The 20,981-nt window shown below is 34.0% G+C and overlaps 1 protein-coding gene across 1 annotated transcript in view; it reads left to right on the top strand.

The window, feature by feature from the left end:
• Positions 1-20,981, top strand: part of LOC126739010 (protein kinase C, brain isozyme) — a 103,536-nt gene that overhangs the window by 65,358 nt on the left and 17,197 nt on the right. Inside the window, exons 8-14 of the mRNA XM_050444534.1 lie at positions 4,028-4,159; positions 4,219-4,392; positions 4,654-4,745; positions 15,759-15,960; positions 16,019-16,207; positions 20,583-20,723; positions 20,790-20,969. Of these exons, the coding sequence (XP_050300491.1) occupies positions 4,028-4,159; positions 4,219-4,392; positions 4,654-4,745; positions 15,759-15,960; positions 16,019-16,207; positions 20,583-20,723; positions 20,790-20,942 (1,083 nt within the window). The 3' untranslated portion in view covers positions 20,943-20,969. The remainder of the gene's footprint in view (positions 1-4,027; positions 4,160-4,218; positions 4,393-4,653; positions 4,746-15,758; positions 15,961-16,018; positions 16,208-20,582; positions 20,724-20,789; positions 20,970-20,981) is intronic.

Genomic DNA, 20,981 nt, shown 5'->3' on the forward strand with positions numbered 1-20,981 from the left:
TTATAAGTGACCTAATTAACTTAACTTATGTGTTTATGGATCGAAAAAGAAATAATTCTTTAAAGTATCTGCTCAACTGAGTACATGTTTTTTATTCAGTAAATCTACAACATCTAAACCGTCAAACATAGTTATAAGCTATTGATATAGATATTGCAGAATCTTTATCTTCGAGAATGAGCGTTTTTTAAGGATTTGGCAAGTAAAAGAGAGACATACTGGTCCCAAAAGAGCCATACAATGTTTCTTACTGTAAGTCAGCTGAGAAATGAAGCTCAAAATTATTGCATGAATATTGCCAGTGTATAAACTATTTAGAATTAATGACTTCAGAGCAATATTCACTCACGGCATTCTACTATTATGTGCTTATTGGGTTCCAGGAACGTGGCACCCAGACTCTAAAAAAATTGCATCATGCAATTAGAATGAAGGGAGAGGAGGGAGATGATTCTCTCTTATCCTCTCCTTTTAATAGAAAGCGACTATAGCGATGGAGCATTGATCGGAAATCCCTTGCTGCAGGATCAATGTGCTTACATCGTAGGCAAATCTACAGAGACGGCGCTGCATAGGCTCATAACTATGGCAGAGCAGACTCTGGAAATCAAAGAGTTGTTACTAACTGCCTTCCTGGACGTCGAAGGAGCTTTGACAATGGAGTAGACGCGAGAGCATACAGGTGGATAGACTGCATGCTCAGAAGCAGGACAGTAATATGGGAACTGCTGGATGAAACTCTGGAAGCCTTTGTAACTCAGAGATGTCCACAGGGAGGTATTCTTTCACCTAGGGGAAAAAAGCTTTAGAACTACAGGATATGCAGGTGACTTGGTGATACTGGTCCAAGGAGAATTTAATATAGTGAGACAAATTCCTCGGAACATCGTGAAAAACTGGATAGAGAGGGAAGGTCTTAAGACCAGTCCCGTTAAATCCGCATTTGTACCATTTATCAAAAGACGACAGATTGAGGACCTTGGGTGACTATTCTTGCATGGTAAAGAAATTCCATTGTTGGGAAAGGTAAAATATCTGGGGCTTACCTTGGACTCCAAATTACTAGCGCATTAGGAACGCATAGGATCGACAAAGTAACCAAGCGATCGGAATTAATTTTATTGACGACCAAACGCAGCCCAAAATAGCGCACTGGATCTATACCAGAGTTGTAGTGCCCACTATAACTTATGCTGCACTAACGTAGTGGCCAAAAACTTTGCAAGTAGGAGCAAGGATTAAGTTGAGTAGAATACAAAGACACCATACACCAACCGCATCCATGGAAGCCCTTCTTAACCTCCCACCATTACACCTGATTCAAGGAGAAGCAATGCTGAGACTGGAGCAAATGGGAAATAACAGTTAAGCTAATTTGACAAAACACCAAAGAATATCAAGAATCTGTGAGGTAATCAAATTAAAAATGATTTCTAAACGCATGATTCCAAAGTATTGCTTCCGCACACCATTTAAAGTTGAATATCCAACAAGAAAAGAATGCAGAACCGCAGACCAGACGGATCTCTTATTTGGTACAGAGATAGATCCCAGACCGACAAGGGAACGGGAGCTGGAATTTCTTGAGAAAACCCTAAGCATGAATCGTTCCATCCGCTTGGAAGACATGCCACAGTTTTTCAGACAGAAATATTTGCGATATAATAATAACAGATAGCCAAGTCTCCCTAAAGGCCCTATCAAACCCTAGGGTTACTTAAAAGCTGGTTTGGGAATGCCTCATAGAACTGAAAACCTTAGGAGACCGCAACTCTGTGTTTGTTTTAAAGTTTTATATGGGTTCTGAGGCGTACAGATATTCCAGAAAAGGAAATAGCCGATGAATTTGCAAGTAAAGGCTTGACGACACCTTATATCGGACCAGAACCTGCACTGGAAGTGCCACGAAGGGTGAAAAGAAAACATCAAGCTCATTGGACAGAAATGAAACAGCTGAAGAGAGAAAAGTGGTTTATGAACTTTAAAATAGACGAAACAATGACAAAGGAACAAACTCAGAACACTTGTAGATATCAGAACGGGAAACATGGTCGATAAAGAACACCTGAACAGAATTGCAGTGTATAATGGAGATCTTAATTGCTAATTGTGCGAAAATGAACTAGAAACAGTCCGACATGTAATTTGCAATTGCAAGGCCTTGTGCCGCAAAATGCAATAAATATTTAGGACTAGACACACTAGACCCAGAAGCACTAGTTGCCACAGCAGCAAAAGACCTGTACTGGCTGGTACAGAGTAGTATAGATTTATACCAGGGTGAGCACAATAAGCCTTTAGGCTGAGGTGTATTTGGGCACAATGGACGAGCCCCAAAAGAGAACAAAAAGCTACTATATGGCACCTGTGATAGTAAACTATAAAGGTTTTGTGACCCATATGGAGAGGAATCGCAGAACTTTAATAAACCTGCATGGGGGACCAACTGATACATGGACAGCTAATTATACAACTGGTGCAGTCCCCACATACCACCTGGGGAGCATGCTATTTTCTGTGTAACAATGCGAATAAAAGATGTTGATACCGCAACACAGTGGCATGCATTTGGTTGGACAGCAGAGTCGCCATTAAGATTACTAAGGGTTGAAAAAGTGGGCTTCAAGCTTGTGCTGGATTATACAAAAGTCTTAGAGGCACTATTTGAAGTTTTAGCTTGTCTGAGTAACCGATCACTCTGACAACGCTGGAAATGTGGAGACTGGGATCGTAAGAAGAAAGAGACACGAAATGTGGCTAGTGACCGGTCTTTTAACTTGACACGTGAGTGCCGTTGAAGTAAGGAGAAGGAAAGAACTGCAGACCACGTTATCGGAACTGCCCAGCACTTACAAATGCTAGGTTTAAATATATAGGCAACACTTATACATAGTTTGCCCAACGATATACAATTCATTAGACCAAAGTACCTGATTGGCTTTTCCAAGGCTATTGGCCTCTGATAACCTTTGGTAGATTACGACGGTTTCATCAAGAAATCTATGTGCGCAGCAGCCTTCTGGCTGCCGACTGTTTCAATTCATTCATTCACTCATTAACTTTGGAAACTTTATCAAAAACGAGAACCGTCATGAATTGCATTTAAGATAGAGGATGTAGTAAAAATCATGCTACGCATTGTACTTGCAATTCATTCATGAAATTAACAGAAGACACTATATAGAAAATCCGATGATATGAGGTTTTTTGAACTAATCTCATTCCTATTAAAAGTTTTTCCCTTTTTTTCATCCACACACGGCACAAATCGAAGGGCTTTTATAATGCGTGACAATATTTTCCCACTCAATTCTCTCCATGTTCCAAGAACCATGAATAACTAACTTTTGGAGCAGCACAACATTTAGATATTGCGAAGGCTTAGGCAATCATCCGATTTGAATTCTAATGAGATTATAGATAGGGAAAGGGATTAACTGTATGGCAGAGTAATAACAATTTGTTGACCAAGACGATATTTGATAAGAAGTATACCAAACTTATATCAAGCTATGAACAAAGATGCAATTATTTTTAAATTTTCGTCTGGTTTTTGAACTTCTGATAAATTAAATTAAAATCAAATATCGAGATTTGTTTAATTTCAATATTTTCTGAATAAATTATCGAATTACCATTTTAATTAATTTATTTTCAATCACTTTGTCCTCTAGACTATTTTGATGTGCGTATGTACTTTGGTAGAGTGGTAAAACCTGTCTCGTTTTAAATAAATTAAATTTTTGCAATAAAAATGGAAATATTAAACATTTTAGGAATGTTTGATTCTTAGCGAGAAATAAAGGTATTTTTTATGAGTTTTTTAATCAAGCATTGAACCTAAATTAATTAAATACTAAATTAGTTAAATACAACACTAAATTTTCTATGTTTGTTCTAAAGTTTTTGGTTCCTATAAAATGTTTAATTAATTAAAATCCAAAATTTAATTTTCGTTTATAGTTACAAACTACTAAAAGTTTCTATTTATTTATCTAATTATTTATTAAAAGAAATTAATTTCTAGAAAACCTCTATTACGAAGAAACCTTCCATCACCCAAGACAAAGATGTTCCACACAATATGGGCAAAAAAGACATCATTAGGGCATCAGATTTTAATTTTTTGATGGTGCTGGGAAAAGGATCTTTTGGAAAGGTACTAAATAAACTAAGCTTAATTTATGAGAACGTTTTTTGTATTGTACTAATTTATAGGTTATGTTAGCCGAAAGAAAAGGCACTGATGAATTATATGCCATTAAAATTCTGAAAAAAGACATAATTATTCAGGACGATGACGTTGAATGCACCATGGTTGAGAAAAGGGTGTTGGCATTATCCAGTAAACCACCGTTTTTGGTTCAGTTACATTCCTGCTTTCAAACTATGGTAAGTAGTAGCTACTGGATTTTAAATATGGTTTTGGAGATCTTTCATTAATACGTGATTATCAAAAACCTATTTAGAAACTCGAACTGGCTAAACTACTTTCTTGGACTTCAGCTTGGTTGTATTTATTTTTAGATACACTAAATAATTGATATAATATATAAATAAATAAATCGGTGAATGTTCCTGTATTATCTGACAAAACTATAGTTTAAGTTTTAATATTTTAATAACCTTACTATCCTATATTTGTTATTTTAGGATAGACTCTATTTTGTGATGGAATACGTAAACGGGGGCGATCTCATGTTCCAAATTCAACAATGCGGCAAATTTAAGGAACCTGTTGCTGTGTAAGTATAAAAAAATAATTTCATTAAATACGTACCTCAAATATCAAATCCATATAAAAGTAAAATTAAAAAGTAAGCTTCAATAATTCAATAATCCATTCCACTTTTCACTGGCAGTCTATCAAATTCAGCATTCTATTAAACGTAATCCAATAATACGGCTTTTGAACCCAACTGAAAATATCAAAAGGGAATTAAATAACTTCGTTTCACTTTATAGCTTTTATTTATTTAAATTAATGCTTCGATTCGAACTCGGATTTGATAACAAAACTGTTAAAATAGTCTCGCAGGTAATTCTTGAAAAATTATTAAAAAAATTAATGTGAATGTTATTTATGTTTTGAATATTTTTTTATGTTTATTAATATTTCAGTTAATATAATAACTGGTTAAGAACAGTCTAGTACATCCGCAATAAGGCACCAAAAAATTAAATAAATATAGCACTTAGGTTAAATTTATCAAATAAATATATAAAAATAAAGGTGCCAAATTTTTTAAAGCAAGAATTTTTTTTCATTCTTTAACCTTTCAACCAAAATTTTTTTACTTTTTACAATTGGGAGGAAAAATTCAAGAGTTTTTGATATTTTTCTTCAATTTATACAATAAATAAAAGAAAGATTTCGCCTTAAAAAATAGTGGCTCTTTATGTTTCTACAACCTTATCCTATTCCGTTAGTCTAAATTTTCTTATCCTATGGAAAATTTCATGAATCCATGAATCAATCCATGTGGCATAAAGCGTGTGTCGTCGTTCAATATATTATAAGTAAAATGGCATAAATAACCAATATAATATAAATATAGTAATATACAAATACATACTTTTACTCTTTCACGCATCGATCGATTATGTTAAAACTATAATTGGGAAAATCTGAAAATTTGATAATATACCTACTAAAGTTGATGATGCAACAATGGGTGAGGTAATATGCTTGTTTTTGCTCTCCTTTCGTCTTATATAAACTGTTTTCAGCGTTTTTTATTCAGTTTTTTGTTCCTAATATATGGCCCATTTAAGTTTTTAAATTGTCACCGTGTATATATGATAAAGTTCTTTTAAGGATGTGAGATCCATTTGCGACCCGATTTTCGGAAAAAATAGAAACCAGAAAAAAAATACTGACAAAAAATGTATACAAAACTTTGGAATAATAAGAGTCAATGTGCAAAGCAACGGCCAGAAAAATCCACTAATTATTACGAAAGAAAATAATCATAGAATGAAGAGCTACAAAAATCATTTTAATAAATCTTCTGCAGAAAGATATGGGAAACTGGAGAGTGGTCCGATGACTAGACAAAGTCGACTTTCATCCCTCTATTAAAAAAAGAACTCTGCTAGATTGCAATAGTTAAAGAATGGTAGCATTAATATCACACGCAAATAAAGTTATACTTTATATCAGCGTTACTCAAAGTGTGAGTCCGCGGAGCCCCGGTAGGGCTCCGCCAGCAGTCATAATAAATGAATGCATGTATTCATATTGAAAAGTTAGTAGGGGAAATAAGCAATCGAATAATCTCGGTTCGTCGCGCTGTTTTTCGTGCTCGTGCGTCGACGCGTACTTCGGAGAAAATCGTCTGGCTCTCCGAAGTTTCTGAGGAATTCGAGATGATTCGATGGTTGCTGGTAAAATATAAAGCCGCGTCCAGATCTGTACCACGTCGCGCAACCGTACCACGTCGCGTACCACGATGCGAGCAGAAAACCCACGTTCACGTATGCTGTACCGAACAACGCTTCGCACCTCGCATTGCAACCGTTTGTGCGATCCATTTTACTGATATTTTAATTTTTGTCAGTAGTTAATTTAGAGTTCAGAATGGATGTTGCTGCTGCTGCGTATATTTATATTCATTAGGCTTTATCAAGTAAAAAACCGAAACGGAAACAAAGTCGATGGTGGCAAACAGAAATTTATAGAAATAGACTGAAATATGGTGCGAATAATTTGCTTGCGGATTTAAAGATTACTGGTTAATACAAAAATTTTACGCGAATGTCAGATTTTGAGTATTTCGTGAATGCGATTAGGCCCAAAATAGGAAAGTACGATACTAAGTTTTGAAAAGCAATCTCGGTTCAAGAAAGACTTGCTGTAACCCTATGTTTCCTGGCAACAGGAGATTCGTACACAAGTTTACAATATTTGTTCAGAATCTCTAAGCAGTCCATTAGCGAAATAGTTCCAGAAGTATGCAAAGCTCTAGTTGAAGGACTGAAGGGAAATATTCAGGTAAAATTTTAACTCCTAGCATATTTTGTATTTATGTATTTTTAAACAAATTTACAAATGAGTTGCGTATCACTGCATTTACAAGGTCTTCATTATGTAGGTTCTTCTGACGAAGGGTTTCCAGGAAAACATTGGGGGGGAGAACAAAGTAATGAAGGTGAATTACGGTAGTCTGGTGGCGACATAGGATATTGAGAGAGCTGAGAATTTGGGCGTTGGTTCTGGGAATATGACAAATCTTGAGATGTTATTGTAGAAGCAGAAGAATAACTTTATATAAATAAGCAAAATAGTTATCTTCTTTTTAATTTCATCCACCATTGTAATTAACTTAGAGAATATTTGAGTCCAAGAATCAAATTTTTTATTTTTGTTGTAATAGAATGCATGTTTTAGATTCCATAAACATTCATGATGCCTATAGAACGCAATTAAAAGAGATATACGCTCGTCAGTCCACTCCATGACTCCTGCCGATAGCCAAAATAATACTAAAATAAAGAAACAAATCGTGTCGTACGGTCTCGTCGTTCGTTTCCCATCCAGACTTGCTTGGCGTCGTCGCGTACCAATCCTTTAATGTTTCGTCAGAAAACCGACTCGCCCTGGATCGCGACGAGCGCCGAGCTGCAACACTTTTTAAGTTCGCGACGGCGTTCGTTTCGATGTCCAAATTGGTTCGCGACGTGGTGCAGAGCTGGACGCGGCTTAAAGGAGGATTGTTTGGCGCGGAGAGTTTATTAATCAAGCAACGTACCGTAAAATTTACTCACACCGCGCTCAGTATTTTATGTTCGCTTGTCTTGTTGTTGTTCGTAGTTATTGTAAAATCTTGTATTTCGTGCGTCAAGAGATACTATTTGTCATAAAAATTACCAAATAAAATTAGTGTTAAAGAAGAATGGAGCGCTGGCTTAAAGGTGTTGCAAAAAATGTGGTTCGCTTGGATGATGCGTCAAATTCAAATCAAGGTGGTATGACGGCGTCAAGTAGTAAAACATCTAATGACACACTGAAGGTGAAAAAACGAAAGTATGACGAATCATACGTTAATCTCGGATTTGTTGATTCCAACGGCTCACCTCTTTGTATGTTGTGCAGCAAACTCCTTCCTAATAGTTCGATAGTACTTGCTAAGATGCGCCGACATTTAGAAACTGTACATCCTGACTTCAAAAACAAAAGTAAATAATTTTTTCTACGTAAAAAAGAACAATTATTAAGAAGCCAAAAAACTATGACGTATGCGACTCAGACTATGAATGAAAAGGCCGCGGAGGCATCGTATTTGGTTAGTTACCGCATTGCCCAAGCAGGAGAAGCGCACACTATCGCTGAAAAGCTAATAAAACCATGTGTGGTAGACATAACAAAATGTATGCTCGACGAAAAATCTGTAAAGCATCTTTCTACTGTGCCGCTTTCGAACGATACAGTTACGCGCCGAAACAAATTCGTCTTGCAAATGGAGAGTTGCTAGTAATTGTGTGATATCCATATAAATATTCGCTCGAAGAAAACTTGCTTATGTACTCATCGCTGCCTACTAACACAACCGGAGAAGAAATTTTTAACACGATTAACATGATTGCATTGATATTTGTACCGATGGAGCCAAGGCAATGACAGGTAGAACAGCAGGAGCAATATCACGAATAAAAATGAAAGCTCCAAATTGTAGTTCCAGCCACTGCATCCTGCATAGACAATCACTCGCGGTTAAAAAAAAGGCCACCAAATCTAAAATTGGTTCTTGATGAGTCTGAAAGTTTGAACTAAGAACAGAATTAGAAGCTTTTCTTACAGATGTTCCTTTTAATTTAAAAGACCGTTTGTCCGATAAAAGCTGATTATTTAGACTAGCATTTTTAGCAGACATGTTTGGAAAACTTAACGAATTAAACCTGCCACTACAAGGAAAACAGACAATAGTTTTCAATGCTAACAACAAGATAGAAAAAGAGAAATCGAAAGCTTTTCATTGCTAAGTGAGTTCCTTAGTCACCATAGTCTTAGTGATACAGAAATATTCAAAATGAAATATTTGTTGAATTGGTGCAATACCTCAATGATCTGCAAGGGACTTGAATCTTACTTTCCTGAAGAACAGAATACAAAACTGAAAATAAACTCATGGATTCAAAACCCTTTTTCATCTAAATTGCAGAAGCCTGAAAATATGTCAAATCAGATCTATGAATCATATCAAAAAATGACATCGGATATAAGTATGGAATCATTGTTCAAAACAATTTCGCTAAATGATTTTTGGTGCAGGGTTCGTGATGAATATCCATAACTTGCCACAGAAGCTTTGAATGTTCTTTTGCCGCTCCCAATAACATATTTGTGTGAAACGGGATTTTTAGCATATACAGCTAGAAAAAAAAATACCACAATAGACTGGATGCCGAACCAGATATGAAAATTCAACTTTCTTCTATCAAGCCTGACATTACCCAGTTGATGAGGAATAAAAAACAATTACATGCCTCTTATTAAATGAACTTAGTGTTATCATTTGCTTACTAACTCACTACTTACTGGATCTATCTTTTTTTGTATGATTATTAATAAACAATTCACATATAACTGCTTTTGCTTTTAGTTTAGAGTTAAGAGTTCCGTTAAAAATTAAGTTTTTTAAAATGTAACACTGCTTTATATAATGCACGGAGGACTGAAAAATTTTCTCTTTCCCAAAATATCAAAAGTACTATGGCATGAATTAGCTCTAGAAAAGGCACAAGAGAATACATCCTAAATGTGAGACAGTTAACCAAAAAAAGTCGTAAATTTAATACCCCTATGTTTATGTGCTTTGTGATTTACACAAAGGCCTTCGATAAAGTAAAATGGCAGCATCTATGGTTAATACTAGCGGAGATTGGGACGAAAATAATAAGTGCAGAGAAAAATAGATAACACACATTTCGATAATTTTAGAACTGACACCGGTATTAGTCAGGGCTGCATCATTTCTGTTTAATATGTACGATGAAAATATTATGTGAAAGGTACTAGATACGAGGGCGGGTCAATAAGTCCGTGACTTTTCGGATAAAAGACAGGTTTTTATATAAAAAGTTATTTTATTTTTCAACATAGTCTCCTTTGAGTTCTATACACTTAGTCCAACGTTTCTCCAATTTTTTTATCCCTTGTGACGAAATTTTTTATCCCTTGTCCACGGTGACGAAACGACGCAAAAATTCGTCCATATTGCGGTTGAATAACGCCAAACCCTCCTGGGAAATTGTCACACGGTTGCGTTTGTGGTCGATTGTGAGCAAACGCGGCACTCATCTTGCGTAAAGCTTTCTCATACCCAAATGATCATTCAAAATTGAAACTACTGAACCATGTGAGATGCCTATGGCTTCCACAATCTCTCTCACTTTCAATCTCCGATCGGCTAAAACCATATCGTGAATTTTTTCGATTGTTTTGGATATAGAGACCTCGACTGGGCGTCCAGAACGTTCGGCATCTTCCGTGCTTGTACGGCCACATCGAAATTCAGTAAACCACTTCTTTACCATGGAAATGGATGGTGCAGAGTCCCCATAATATTTATCAAGCTTAGCCTTGGTTTGAGTGATTGTTTCTTTCCGTAAAAAATAATGCTTAATGAGCACACGAAATTTACTTTTTTCCATTTTCTTCTCAAAACGAGTGGTAGTCTGCTATTAACAGCTGTCAAACACAAACTAAATGACGCAGCTTGTTCAAATTTTGACAGGCGTCAACTGACAGTTCTTTGTTGACAGGAGCAGAGTTGTCATTTCCATTAAAGGGCGGGAAATTCAAAAAGTCACGGACTTATTGACCCGCCCTCGTAGATAGAGGGGTGGAATATCAGTTTAAGATATGCCGATGACATATTCGATGATCATCGCTTCAAATCAGGAAGAAATAACAAACACAATGAGAAGTCTGGAAAAGAAAGCAAAGAGTTTGTTGCCTAAACCTTAATAGGAGTAAGACAAAAATCATGATAATTGACAACAGATCAGGGAACAATCTTGAAAACATTAAATAAGTAGTAAATATCTTCATATATCTAGGGTCTCTTATAACAAACGAAGGAAGTTGTGACAGAGAGATCCGTAGAAGAATTATACTATTGCAAGAACAGCTATGGTGAAACAGGTAACAATTTGTAAAAATTATATTCTAATTTCAATAGAAGTATACACAACGAACAATACATACAAAATTAAGGCTAGTAAGATCACTAATTTTTTTTAATGAAAATAAAATACTTGAACGAATAAATGTATCAATACTACAACTTACAGTATAAAAGATATACTGCTTCAACAAATAATTTAGGTCACATAGCCAAAAGAACAGGTACGATGGAAAAACTGATAATCAAATGCAAGAGTTGAAGAAGGGTGGTAGTCTCTAAAAATTAAAATTCAAAATTCGTCAAAAGACTGTTTTTGAAATTGTATGCTAAAAGAAAAACAAACTTTTAGCAAGCAAAACGAAGACTTTTTATGTTGCTAATATTAGATATAAATTCCTAATTATACTTATTTATACATCTTAAAATTTGAATTAACTAAAATTTAGAGCAAAGTGCATGTTTAAAAAAAAATTCACTTTAATTGTCATGAGCATTCAAAAAATACAGTTTAATTAGTTGTATCTGTCGAAATAATGGTTTAATTGAGCTAATTATTCATAAAATATATGAAATGATTTAAACAAATAAGAGTAAACAGATTTTTTGGCACGAAAATAGTAAAATTTAAAAATTGTTTTCTCGTAAAACAGGAATTACATTTGTGCCCTGCCAATAAAAATATTGTTTGTGAACGTTTTCTCCGTTTTTATTTTGCTATTGTGCGGAAAATTACCATAAAATAAAATCGTAAAATGGCTAGAGACAGATGTTTTGAGCGTGCTTGAAAGACTGAAATCAATACTTCACAATACGGCGAGTACATACATTTTCATTATCCTATACATTTTTTAAAACCACTAGATTCCGGCAATTTTCATTTTTGTTCATAATTTTTTTTAATCCATCGAGTTGCCTACGTGTATCAAATGTAAATAAAAATAGGTTTTCTAGAATAATGACGAAATGGTCCAAATTTATCCGAAAACTCTCTCTAGCTAGATTCCTACAAGTGTCTTCAAGATATTTAATCAATTCTCTCAATATTGCGGCCTATATAAATATTATAATACATGCAATTAATCTGGTAAATAGGCAGACCATTTCATTTTTTGAATACCGTGCATTGTACCATGTTTTTGCACCGATTTCGATAAAATGCTCACCAAACATCAAGCATTTACTATGTAATGGCACAATAATTGCTTCAACATGTCTATATGTTTGAGGGAGCATTGTCAATAATTAGAACTAACAAGTCTGCATAGCCATTGAAATGACTTGTTAGTTCTAATTGTCTGAATGAGAAGTGCTGTTGAAAGTACAATTTTGTTACTATTAAAAGTTGCGTTGTGTTCCCCAGCTTATCATCACCTATACAGACTCTACATTCTCTATTTAGAGTGAGCTATTTGGTTTGAAATTAGAAGTGTGTCCATCGCTTGATTGAATCGAGACCACAGTATACCAAACATAATTTGAGTTTCGCCTCGTAGTAACTTGTTTAGATTTTGCGGTCATTATCCTCTCTTAAATAAACATATGCTCTTTGCCATATAGCAGTAACGTTGTGTAATCCAAAGCAATTTCGAATATTTTCGAGACCAATCATTATATTGTTTTGTGACCTTACATGGGAGGATAGGACATTAAAATACGGATCATAAAAGATACCGTAAACAGTTATTTCAAAGGATTTAGTTGTTGAACGAAATTAATGCATAATATTGAGAATTGAAAGTATGAATTCTTTAAAGTTTTGTAACCGTAGATTTAATAGCCTTATGATACAAAGCTATTATATATTTATACAAGCTAAACATTTAGGCTATTTATGTCAGCAATAACAATGAGCGTTCTGTTCTTTTTTATTGAGGTTAGTATTTACATCATTTAAAATTCACTTTTTCCTAAAGAAAATTATAATCTTTACAGTCGAAATTTAATAATTATTTTCGGTTTAGTACAAATTAAAACTTTGCTTGTATTTTTAAGAAGTTGACAGATATCTTAACAAAAACAGGTTACTCGACATAGAAAAGTAACAACGGTAACAAGGAAGACAGTACGGAAGTAAGGCTTAGTTTGGCGATTGCTGTAGCCAATGAGATCTTAAGGCTTTAGGTGCGTGCGTTTATAGCACGAACTTAATAAATATACCTGGACTGCCAATCCATTAAAAAATAAATGACCTCTACTAGGTGGCTCGATGTTGGTCACTCTGACAAATTTCAGTAGTGCCAATTCAAGGGAAACAAAATACTTAAAGTTTTTGGAAGGTTATGTTTATAAAAACAAAATATAAACTAGAAAGTTCCACTTTCGCGTCATGCTTTACTCAGTCAATACGTGGTTATTCTCCTCCTTTCCTATCTTACGGATTGCTTTCCTTGACACCTTCCTAACCCTTGCCGTTAGTTACAACATGCATTTCAGAATAAAACTTTGTGAAAATTTTTATCCCACTTCCGCGTTATCCTTCATCCCATCAACACGTGGTTGTTCGTCCTTTCCTATCCTTTAAATTCCTTTTCCAGGCCCTTCCCTACCCCTTGCCGGTGGTAGCTGATCCTATAGTTTACGCCGGTAACCATGCCGGATGATGCCGGATGCATCGTGGGGGAGGCGACATCGTGAATTGAAAAATTTCGTATTGTGATTGAGGAATTAATATTGTGAAAGTGTCGATTCGGGGAACAGGGTACGTACCCGACGGTTTTCCCGAATCTCCAAATCGTGCTGGCAATTGCCTCGTAGCAGCGCCATTAATTAAACAAGAGCAACAAGAACAAACTAGAAAGTTACATTTAGTTAAGAATTTAAGATAGTTGCATTAGTTCTGATATTTTTCTTGTACTTGTTTAAGAATCTCGTCAAAATTTACGAAGTTTCAATTAAGTTATAGATAGATGCACGCACTTAAGAATAAGTGTTTTATGGTTCTCATAAACTTGTATCTTACACCATAAAAATGATAGCCTTAACATTTTTTTTAAAATTACAAACAAAGGTTATCGAAACCCTTTGGTTTCGAAAATCATTTGGTTTTTATTTCACTTACCCATTTCAACATCTCTGATCTCTAGCACATATGTTCTAATTTAGAATATGGTTTAAAATCAATGAAAATAATCAGATGGCGAATAAACATTATAAAATGATGTAACTAAAAAGTATGTACTTTATGGTTTAGATAACAAAATACAAATGCGCTAACCAATACTATAAAGTAGGTTTTATTATTTAAATAAAATTATACATGGAATGGAAGGTAACTAGTTTCGCGACTTAATGAATACTATACTCTTTAGAGAAAAGCTTTCCAGAACATGGACAAAAACCTCCTGCAAAGTTATATACCTTCGTTAATTTTTGAACTATGATTTTCATATAATATATAATATGATTTAATTATTTATGAGTAAAGAACGTGCACGACGCTGTACGAGTCACGACTTTTTATATTTAAGTTCATGCAGATCAAAAGTCAAATTTTAGCGTCGTCAACTTCATTACCTTTATTTAATAATAGGTATATCTTTATTCTTTTGTTGGCACACACTGAAAATGTTCAGAGTGACGGTTATTTTTGATCATGGTGGCCATTTGCATTAGCAGTCCAGGTATATTTATAAGTTCCTAGATTATAGATTTTGAACAAAACGTTTTTTACTTCTGGCTTATTAATGAATACGGCATCTATGTACCTAAGAGACGAAGCTCCTGAAAATTTAATTGACTTTGTTGCAAATGAAAATAGAGAACTGTAATTTAATTTTTTATAGATGAAATGATACTGAGGATATAACAGGATGTTGACGATTTTGTAATATTAAGGAAATATTTAAATTAAATAATAAATATAAGGAATATCATTCTATAACGTTGACATGTTATAGTTGCCGTCAGAAATAACGTATTTTGGACACCTGTCCAAACCGCTTTTTACCTGTCTTGTTTGCAAGGTTCTTTAACACGTTCAAGCAGGTAAACAAAATAAATTAGGCGTCGACTATATAACTCTTGAGTACCCAGTAAAGTGGAAAATGCAAAAGATGATTAAAAGCACTAATAAAAATAAAAAAAAATTGTGATAATTTAAAGTTTCTTATAACCTACTCTAAACTAGATTCGAATAAAAACCAATATGTACTAAGATCAGGAAAGACTTGACAAATATTCTTAGTGAACCTCTTTAAATGATTCAAAGATTTAAACAGTGACACAGACTGTTGCAATCTGCTTGAAAGACAGAAGACAGACTACAACTAGAAAAGCCCTCGTATTATATAAATTGTGAGTAGACTCAGTTTAAATGAAATGAATATATTTTCTAATACTTAAAACTTAAACTCTCATTTGCTAAAGATGAGGATGGGGATATTATAGGGAAATTGTTTCCGTAATCAAGTAAAAGCAAATCGTTTAATAGCAGTCAGCTACGAGGCTTTTTAACTAGACAGACATATCGTGAAAGATGAATCTTTTAAAATAAATTAATAATATATTTTATTATGGAAAAAATCGATCCTTCTATTTTCATGCTAACATACGTTTAAATCTAAATCAAAAATTGAGTATTTGCAGCAAAAAATACATTGTTATTAAAATCCCTATTTACTTTTGTTATAGATTTTATTCGGCTGAAATAGCCATAGGTCTCTTTTACCTCCATACAAGAGGAATCGTCTACAGAGACTTAAAACTGGACAACGTCCTGCTAGATCAAGACGGTCATATTAAAATCGCCGATTTTGGCATGTGTAAGGAAGGCATCAACGGTGATAAAACTACCAAAACTTTTTGCGGTACTCCTGACTATATTGCACCTGAAGTAGGTTTACCGTTTCTATCGTCTAATATAATCGGTTTTAATTTATATTTTGTCTCAGATTATTTTATACCAGCCTTATGGAAAATCGGTTGATTGGTGGGCTTATGGGGTGCTCCTGTACGAAATGTTGGTAGGGCAACCACCGTTTGATGGTGAAGATGAAGAAGAATTATTTGCATCTATTACCGACCATAATGTTAGTTATCCTAAAGGATTGTCCAAGGAAGCAAAAGAAGTTTGCAAAGGGGTAAGTTATTTGTCGTTATAATTATAATAAATGTTTCACTGCCGTCAGTAAATAACACACTATAAATTCATTATGGAAATGTGTATTAACATGCAGGAAAGGTGTAAACTAAGAAAAAACAAATGTCGCACTTGGTATGGTTATTTGAAAAATACTACGCGTAACACAAATATAATAATAAATAAGGTGTTTTACGCTGAGATTATTATTCTTTTTACACTGGCTACGTTTATTAATCAACTCTTACCTTAGAATTTAAATGAAATTAATTTACTGTTGCTATAACCCAATTGTTATTTACAAAAACAGTAAAACAGAACAAATTTTATTTAATCACGTTTTCCCTCCACAACCGACAAAATGGTAACTTTATTACGTTTTATTCCAAATTTACTTTATTACGTGCTTGTTCACTTTAATTAAGGTTTTTATTTGAGATGTCGGGTATTTTTGGTTTTAAATTGAAATTCTTGGATCGTAGAAAACTAGTTTATATCCCGCAGGAAGTAATGAGATTAGAACATATTTTCTTGATGAAAATTGCATTTTTATTGGGTTTATCAAAATGTAGTAAGAACTTCTTATTAAATTAAGTGAATGTAAATTCAAGACTACTCGCAAATACCTACAAGGTTTTGCGTTATTTTACTACATATATTATATACTGTAGCGTTCTTACCGTTTGTCGAGGTGTGAATTAAAATAATCGATATACGAAAATAGTCAACTGATTTGTTTACACACTTAAACTACTAAACACGATCACTTACGACTACTATAAATATTTAGTTTCACTATATTTAGTTACTACTATTGTGTTCGATTTGAATATCGCGCCAATATTCTGAATTCACTGCCCTGAACTGTTAACTACTACCCAACGGCAACGCGGCTCCTTATATACTCGGCATAACACTGTCCGGAAGGTTCGGTAACCTTCCAGGCTTCTCCAGAGATGTCGTGCGGTGTGCCCATTTGTGTCATTCAGGAATGACGAAGAACAGGTGGTATTGGCGGTGTTGCCAATATCGTTACAATGCAATACAACATATATATTTAGATTTTTTTAGATGATGTAAAAAGTTTTTTCAATCCATTGAAAAACCACTTAATAACTTCAAAATTATTGTATTTATAAGTAAACCTTTAAAGTAAAGAACTTTTTATTGAAGAAACTCATTAGTGAAAATAAAATGGCCTTAAAGTCTGGCAAATTATAGTTTTCATAAATACACCTAATTTATTAAGTTAAGATTGACTGATTGATTTAAATTGCGTCATCACATGCATAAGATTGGGCGCGTGGAAATGCCATGAGTAGATTATCGCATTAGCCTATTTGAATGCCTGGTTCTGCAAAAAATTAACGTATTATCGTTAAAACTTTGTCACTTCATTCAGAAGCAGAAGGGAATACTCTTTACTGAATTCAACTCCTAAGCAGCTCAAATTTTTCCATATACTTGCCCTGTAATAATTACTAAAAGATCACTGCTCAGAAGTAAAGCAACAAGGGAAAGCATAGTGAAAACTATGATATAATAGAGGTTATACTTGCATTTCAAGCATTTCTCAACATATTGTGTAAAATGATTTTACGGTTTGTCCTAACAAAATTATATTAATTAGCCTAACTTATTTCCGTCTTCTTTAAGGTGGTAAGATCTGGTAAGTACCATCTGGTGCATTTTATCTATCTTCTCCATGAATGCCTTTAGTAAGTAGATTTCATTGATGATTGTCGAACCACGCATATGCCATCAGCTTTACTGTTACAGCCTTTAACTTTCCTTTATAAAAACAGGTTTTCTCAATTAGGCTCAGTAACCATTATTGAAGATACGTAAAAATATTTTTTTATTTTTACCCAAAATCCTCTAATGGTGGATTCTGAACCAATGTCTTTCAAAACATAATAAAAGGTACCTGAGGTTAATATATATACTTCTTTATCCTCTCAAGAATTTTTACATTTCCTTGGTTAATGCCAGATGGGTTTGACCAGATTCCTTCAAAGTTTGCCAATATGTCAATTTGAAGTGTTTTCAGTTCAAGTTCTTTGATGAGGCTTTGGCATTTTGGTTCCATTAATTTTTTAATACATGTCGATGCTTACATTGGAAATATGATCTGGGAGTATTCAGCTAGGTTTCAGGATTTTAGGAAATATAGTTGACTTCCAATGACTCTGATCAGCTTTAACTTCATTGGTTGAGTTTAGTGAGAGAGAATGTAAAGCCAAAACAAAATTAATAAATTCAAATAGGTTTTAAATTTCTAAGCTCAATATATTTTTTTATTATTCTGACATAAGGAATCCATCCAATATGCATACATAGCTATACCAGAACTAAAAAACTAGAATTAGAAAACCTAATAGGAAAAGCAAGCACCAATGTTTTGCATTTGCAGCCCAAAAAGATGGCGTGATATTAGGGTCAACCCAAATTAATGAAAACAATTACCAACAAAAGCACACTATTTAATACTGATAGCAAGACCTAAAGACAGTAAGAACAAGAACTTTTTCGCATTAAGAGTGCATACATATAAGAAACGTACCTAATATCCTCGGAGAATAGAATAAGCATCCACAGTTGCCATCCGGAAAACAGGACACCTATTGGACCCAAATTAATCCTCCTGATAACTATTTACGCTGTCCGAAAACAAATAAGTGATGAAACAGATAAGTGATAAGGAAACAGATCAAACTGTCCCTAAATAGACCAGGAAAATTCAACTTTAAATACGTCCTAAATTTTCAAACAAAAACTAAATAGATCTGAGCTACAGTACATCGAGTCTCGAGGATTGTACGATTGAACCATTTTACTAGTAAGGTTTCTTTTCTTCAGAAGTGTATAGAAAAAACGAACTTCATAAATATACCTGGACGTGGACTGCTAATGCATATGGCCACGATACCCAAAAATGACCACTGCCTGGTGGCTGCCATTTTTATAGTGGTTGTATCCTTTTGATGTTGGTCACTCTGAACATTTTTAGTGTTGCCAACAAAAATATATTAAATTACCGTAATGAACTTGACGATGCTGACGTTTGACCTGTGAGTATAGCGGATTGCCTAGTTTTTATGGCGATTTGTAAACGACGCATGGATATATCGTCTGCAACAGGCAATATAGCTTCCTCCTTATTTAATACGTGGATGATGTATCACCATCCTTATTTAAAAGTATTTGGTTCACTGTTTCTCAGAACTGAATTATTGTGAATTGTCTGTCTATGTTTATAATAAAATAACATATAGTTGTTTATTTTTACTAAATAAACCTTTGCGAATTACAAACCCATTTTGGGTGGGATTTTTTTGATGTGGAAACACTGTACATAGAAGGAAAGTAAGAGGCCTAATAGTAAAAATAGAAAGAAAATAAGTATCTTTAACTTAATTTGTTAAATAAATACAAGCAAAAATTTAAATGAAGATTATCATTTTCATGGTATTAGGATTTATAAGAGTCAAGATTATCAGAATAATAAATCAAATATTTTAAACTGCATCTATCCCAAGTTAAATGAAACTTGAATGAATTATTAAAGAAGTATAAGAAAAATCACAGATCTAACGCAACTATCTTAAATTCTTAACTAAATGTAACTTTCTATTTTATATTGTTGTAAACATAACCTCTCAAAAACTTTAATGGTTTTGTTTCCCTACAATTGGCACAACTGAAATTTATCAGAGTGACCAACATCGAAAGGACACAATCACGCAAAATGGCGGCCCCCTAGTAGTGGTCATTTACTTTTCATTGAATTGGCAGTCCAGGTATATTTATTAAGCTCATGATAGAAAGTTAAACTACTTTTGATTTTTTCGCCTCTCGTATTTACTTTGTGATCAAAATGACTAGCAATTACTAAATTATTAAGGCAACGAAGAAGAGCACAAAAAAAACTGTTTCAGAGGGCTTCCAGTAGTCGCAGATCTATTGTAGCAAAACCAATCCTCCTAATAACGAATAGTTTTGATGACTATACGAAAAGAAATAAGTGGGGATGCACTATAGATGTTCTCTTTAAATATACTCTTCAACTATAAAAAAATGTTGAACTGATGTATTTACTGCAACTATGCAAACTCACGAATCACTTAAATAAAATTGATCTCAAGGCTCAATATTTTCATGTAGCCAGTTTAAGAATACGGTAATTAGAAATTTAGGATCTAAGCATCAAAGAGAAAATTGAAATAAATTCAAAAACGTTGGAACCTTTCCGAATAATGAAAGTGTCTAATTTTCGCATTTTAATGTAAATAAAAAAATTAAACTTTGAAATAATTGTAAGTCATTTTATTATCATAATTGTAACCTTGTCCCTTTAATGAATTGCTTATTTTTAGTTCCTGACTAAAAACCCAAATAAGAGACTAGGGTGCGGAAACCGAGGCGAAGAAGATGTGAGAGGCCACGTATTTTTCCGGCGGATCGATTGGGACAAAATCGAAAATAGAGAGGTTCAGCCGCCTTTTAAACCCAAAATCGTAAGCTTACATCATATTATTTAGCTTATATACACTTCTTGTTAAAACGTGTTTTTTTTTTTGCAGAAACACCGCAAAGATGTGAGCAATTTCGACAAGCAATTTACGTCTGAAAAAACTGATCTAACCCCTACAGATAAATTATTTATGATGAACCTTGACCAAACAGAATTTATGGGATTCTCTTTTTTGAATCCCGAATTCGTACAGCATGTGTAAGTAAGCATCAATGGCTCAGTTTCCAAGGTAATCTTTTAC

This window comes from Anthonomus grandis, chromosome 7 (assembly GCF_022605725.1).
Source record: "Anthonomus grandis grandis chromosome 7, icAntGran1.3, whole genome shotgun sequence".
NCBI lineage: Eukaryota > Metazoa > Arthropoda > Insecta > Coleoptera > Curculionidae > Anthonomus > Anthonomus grandis.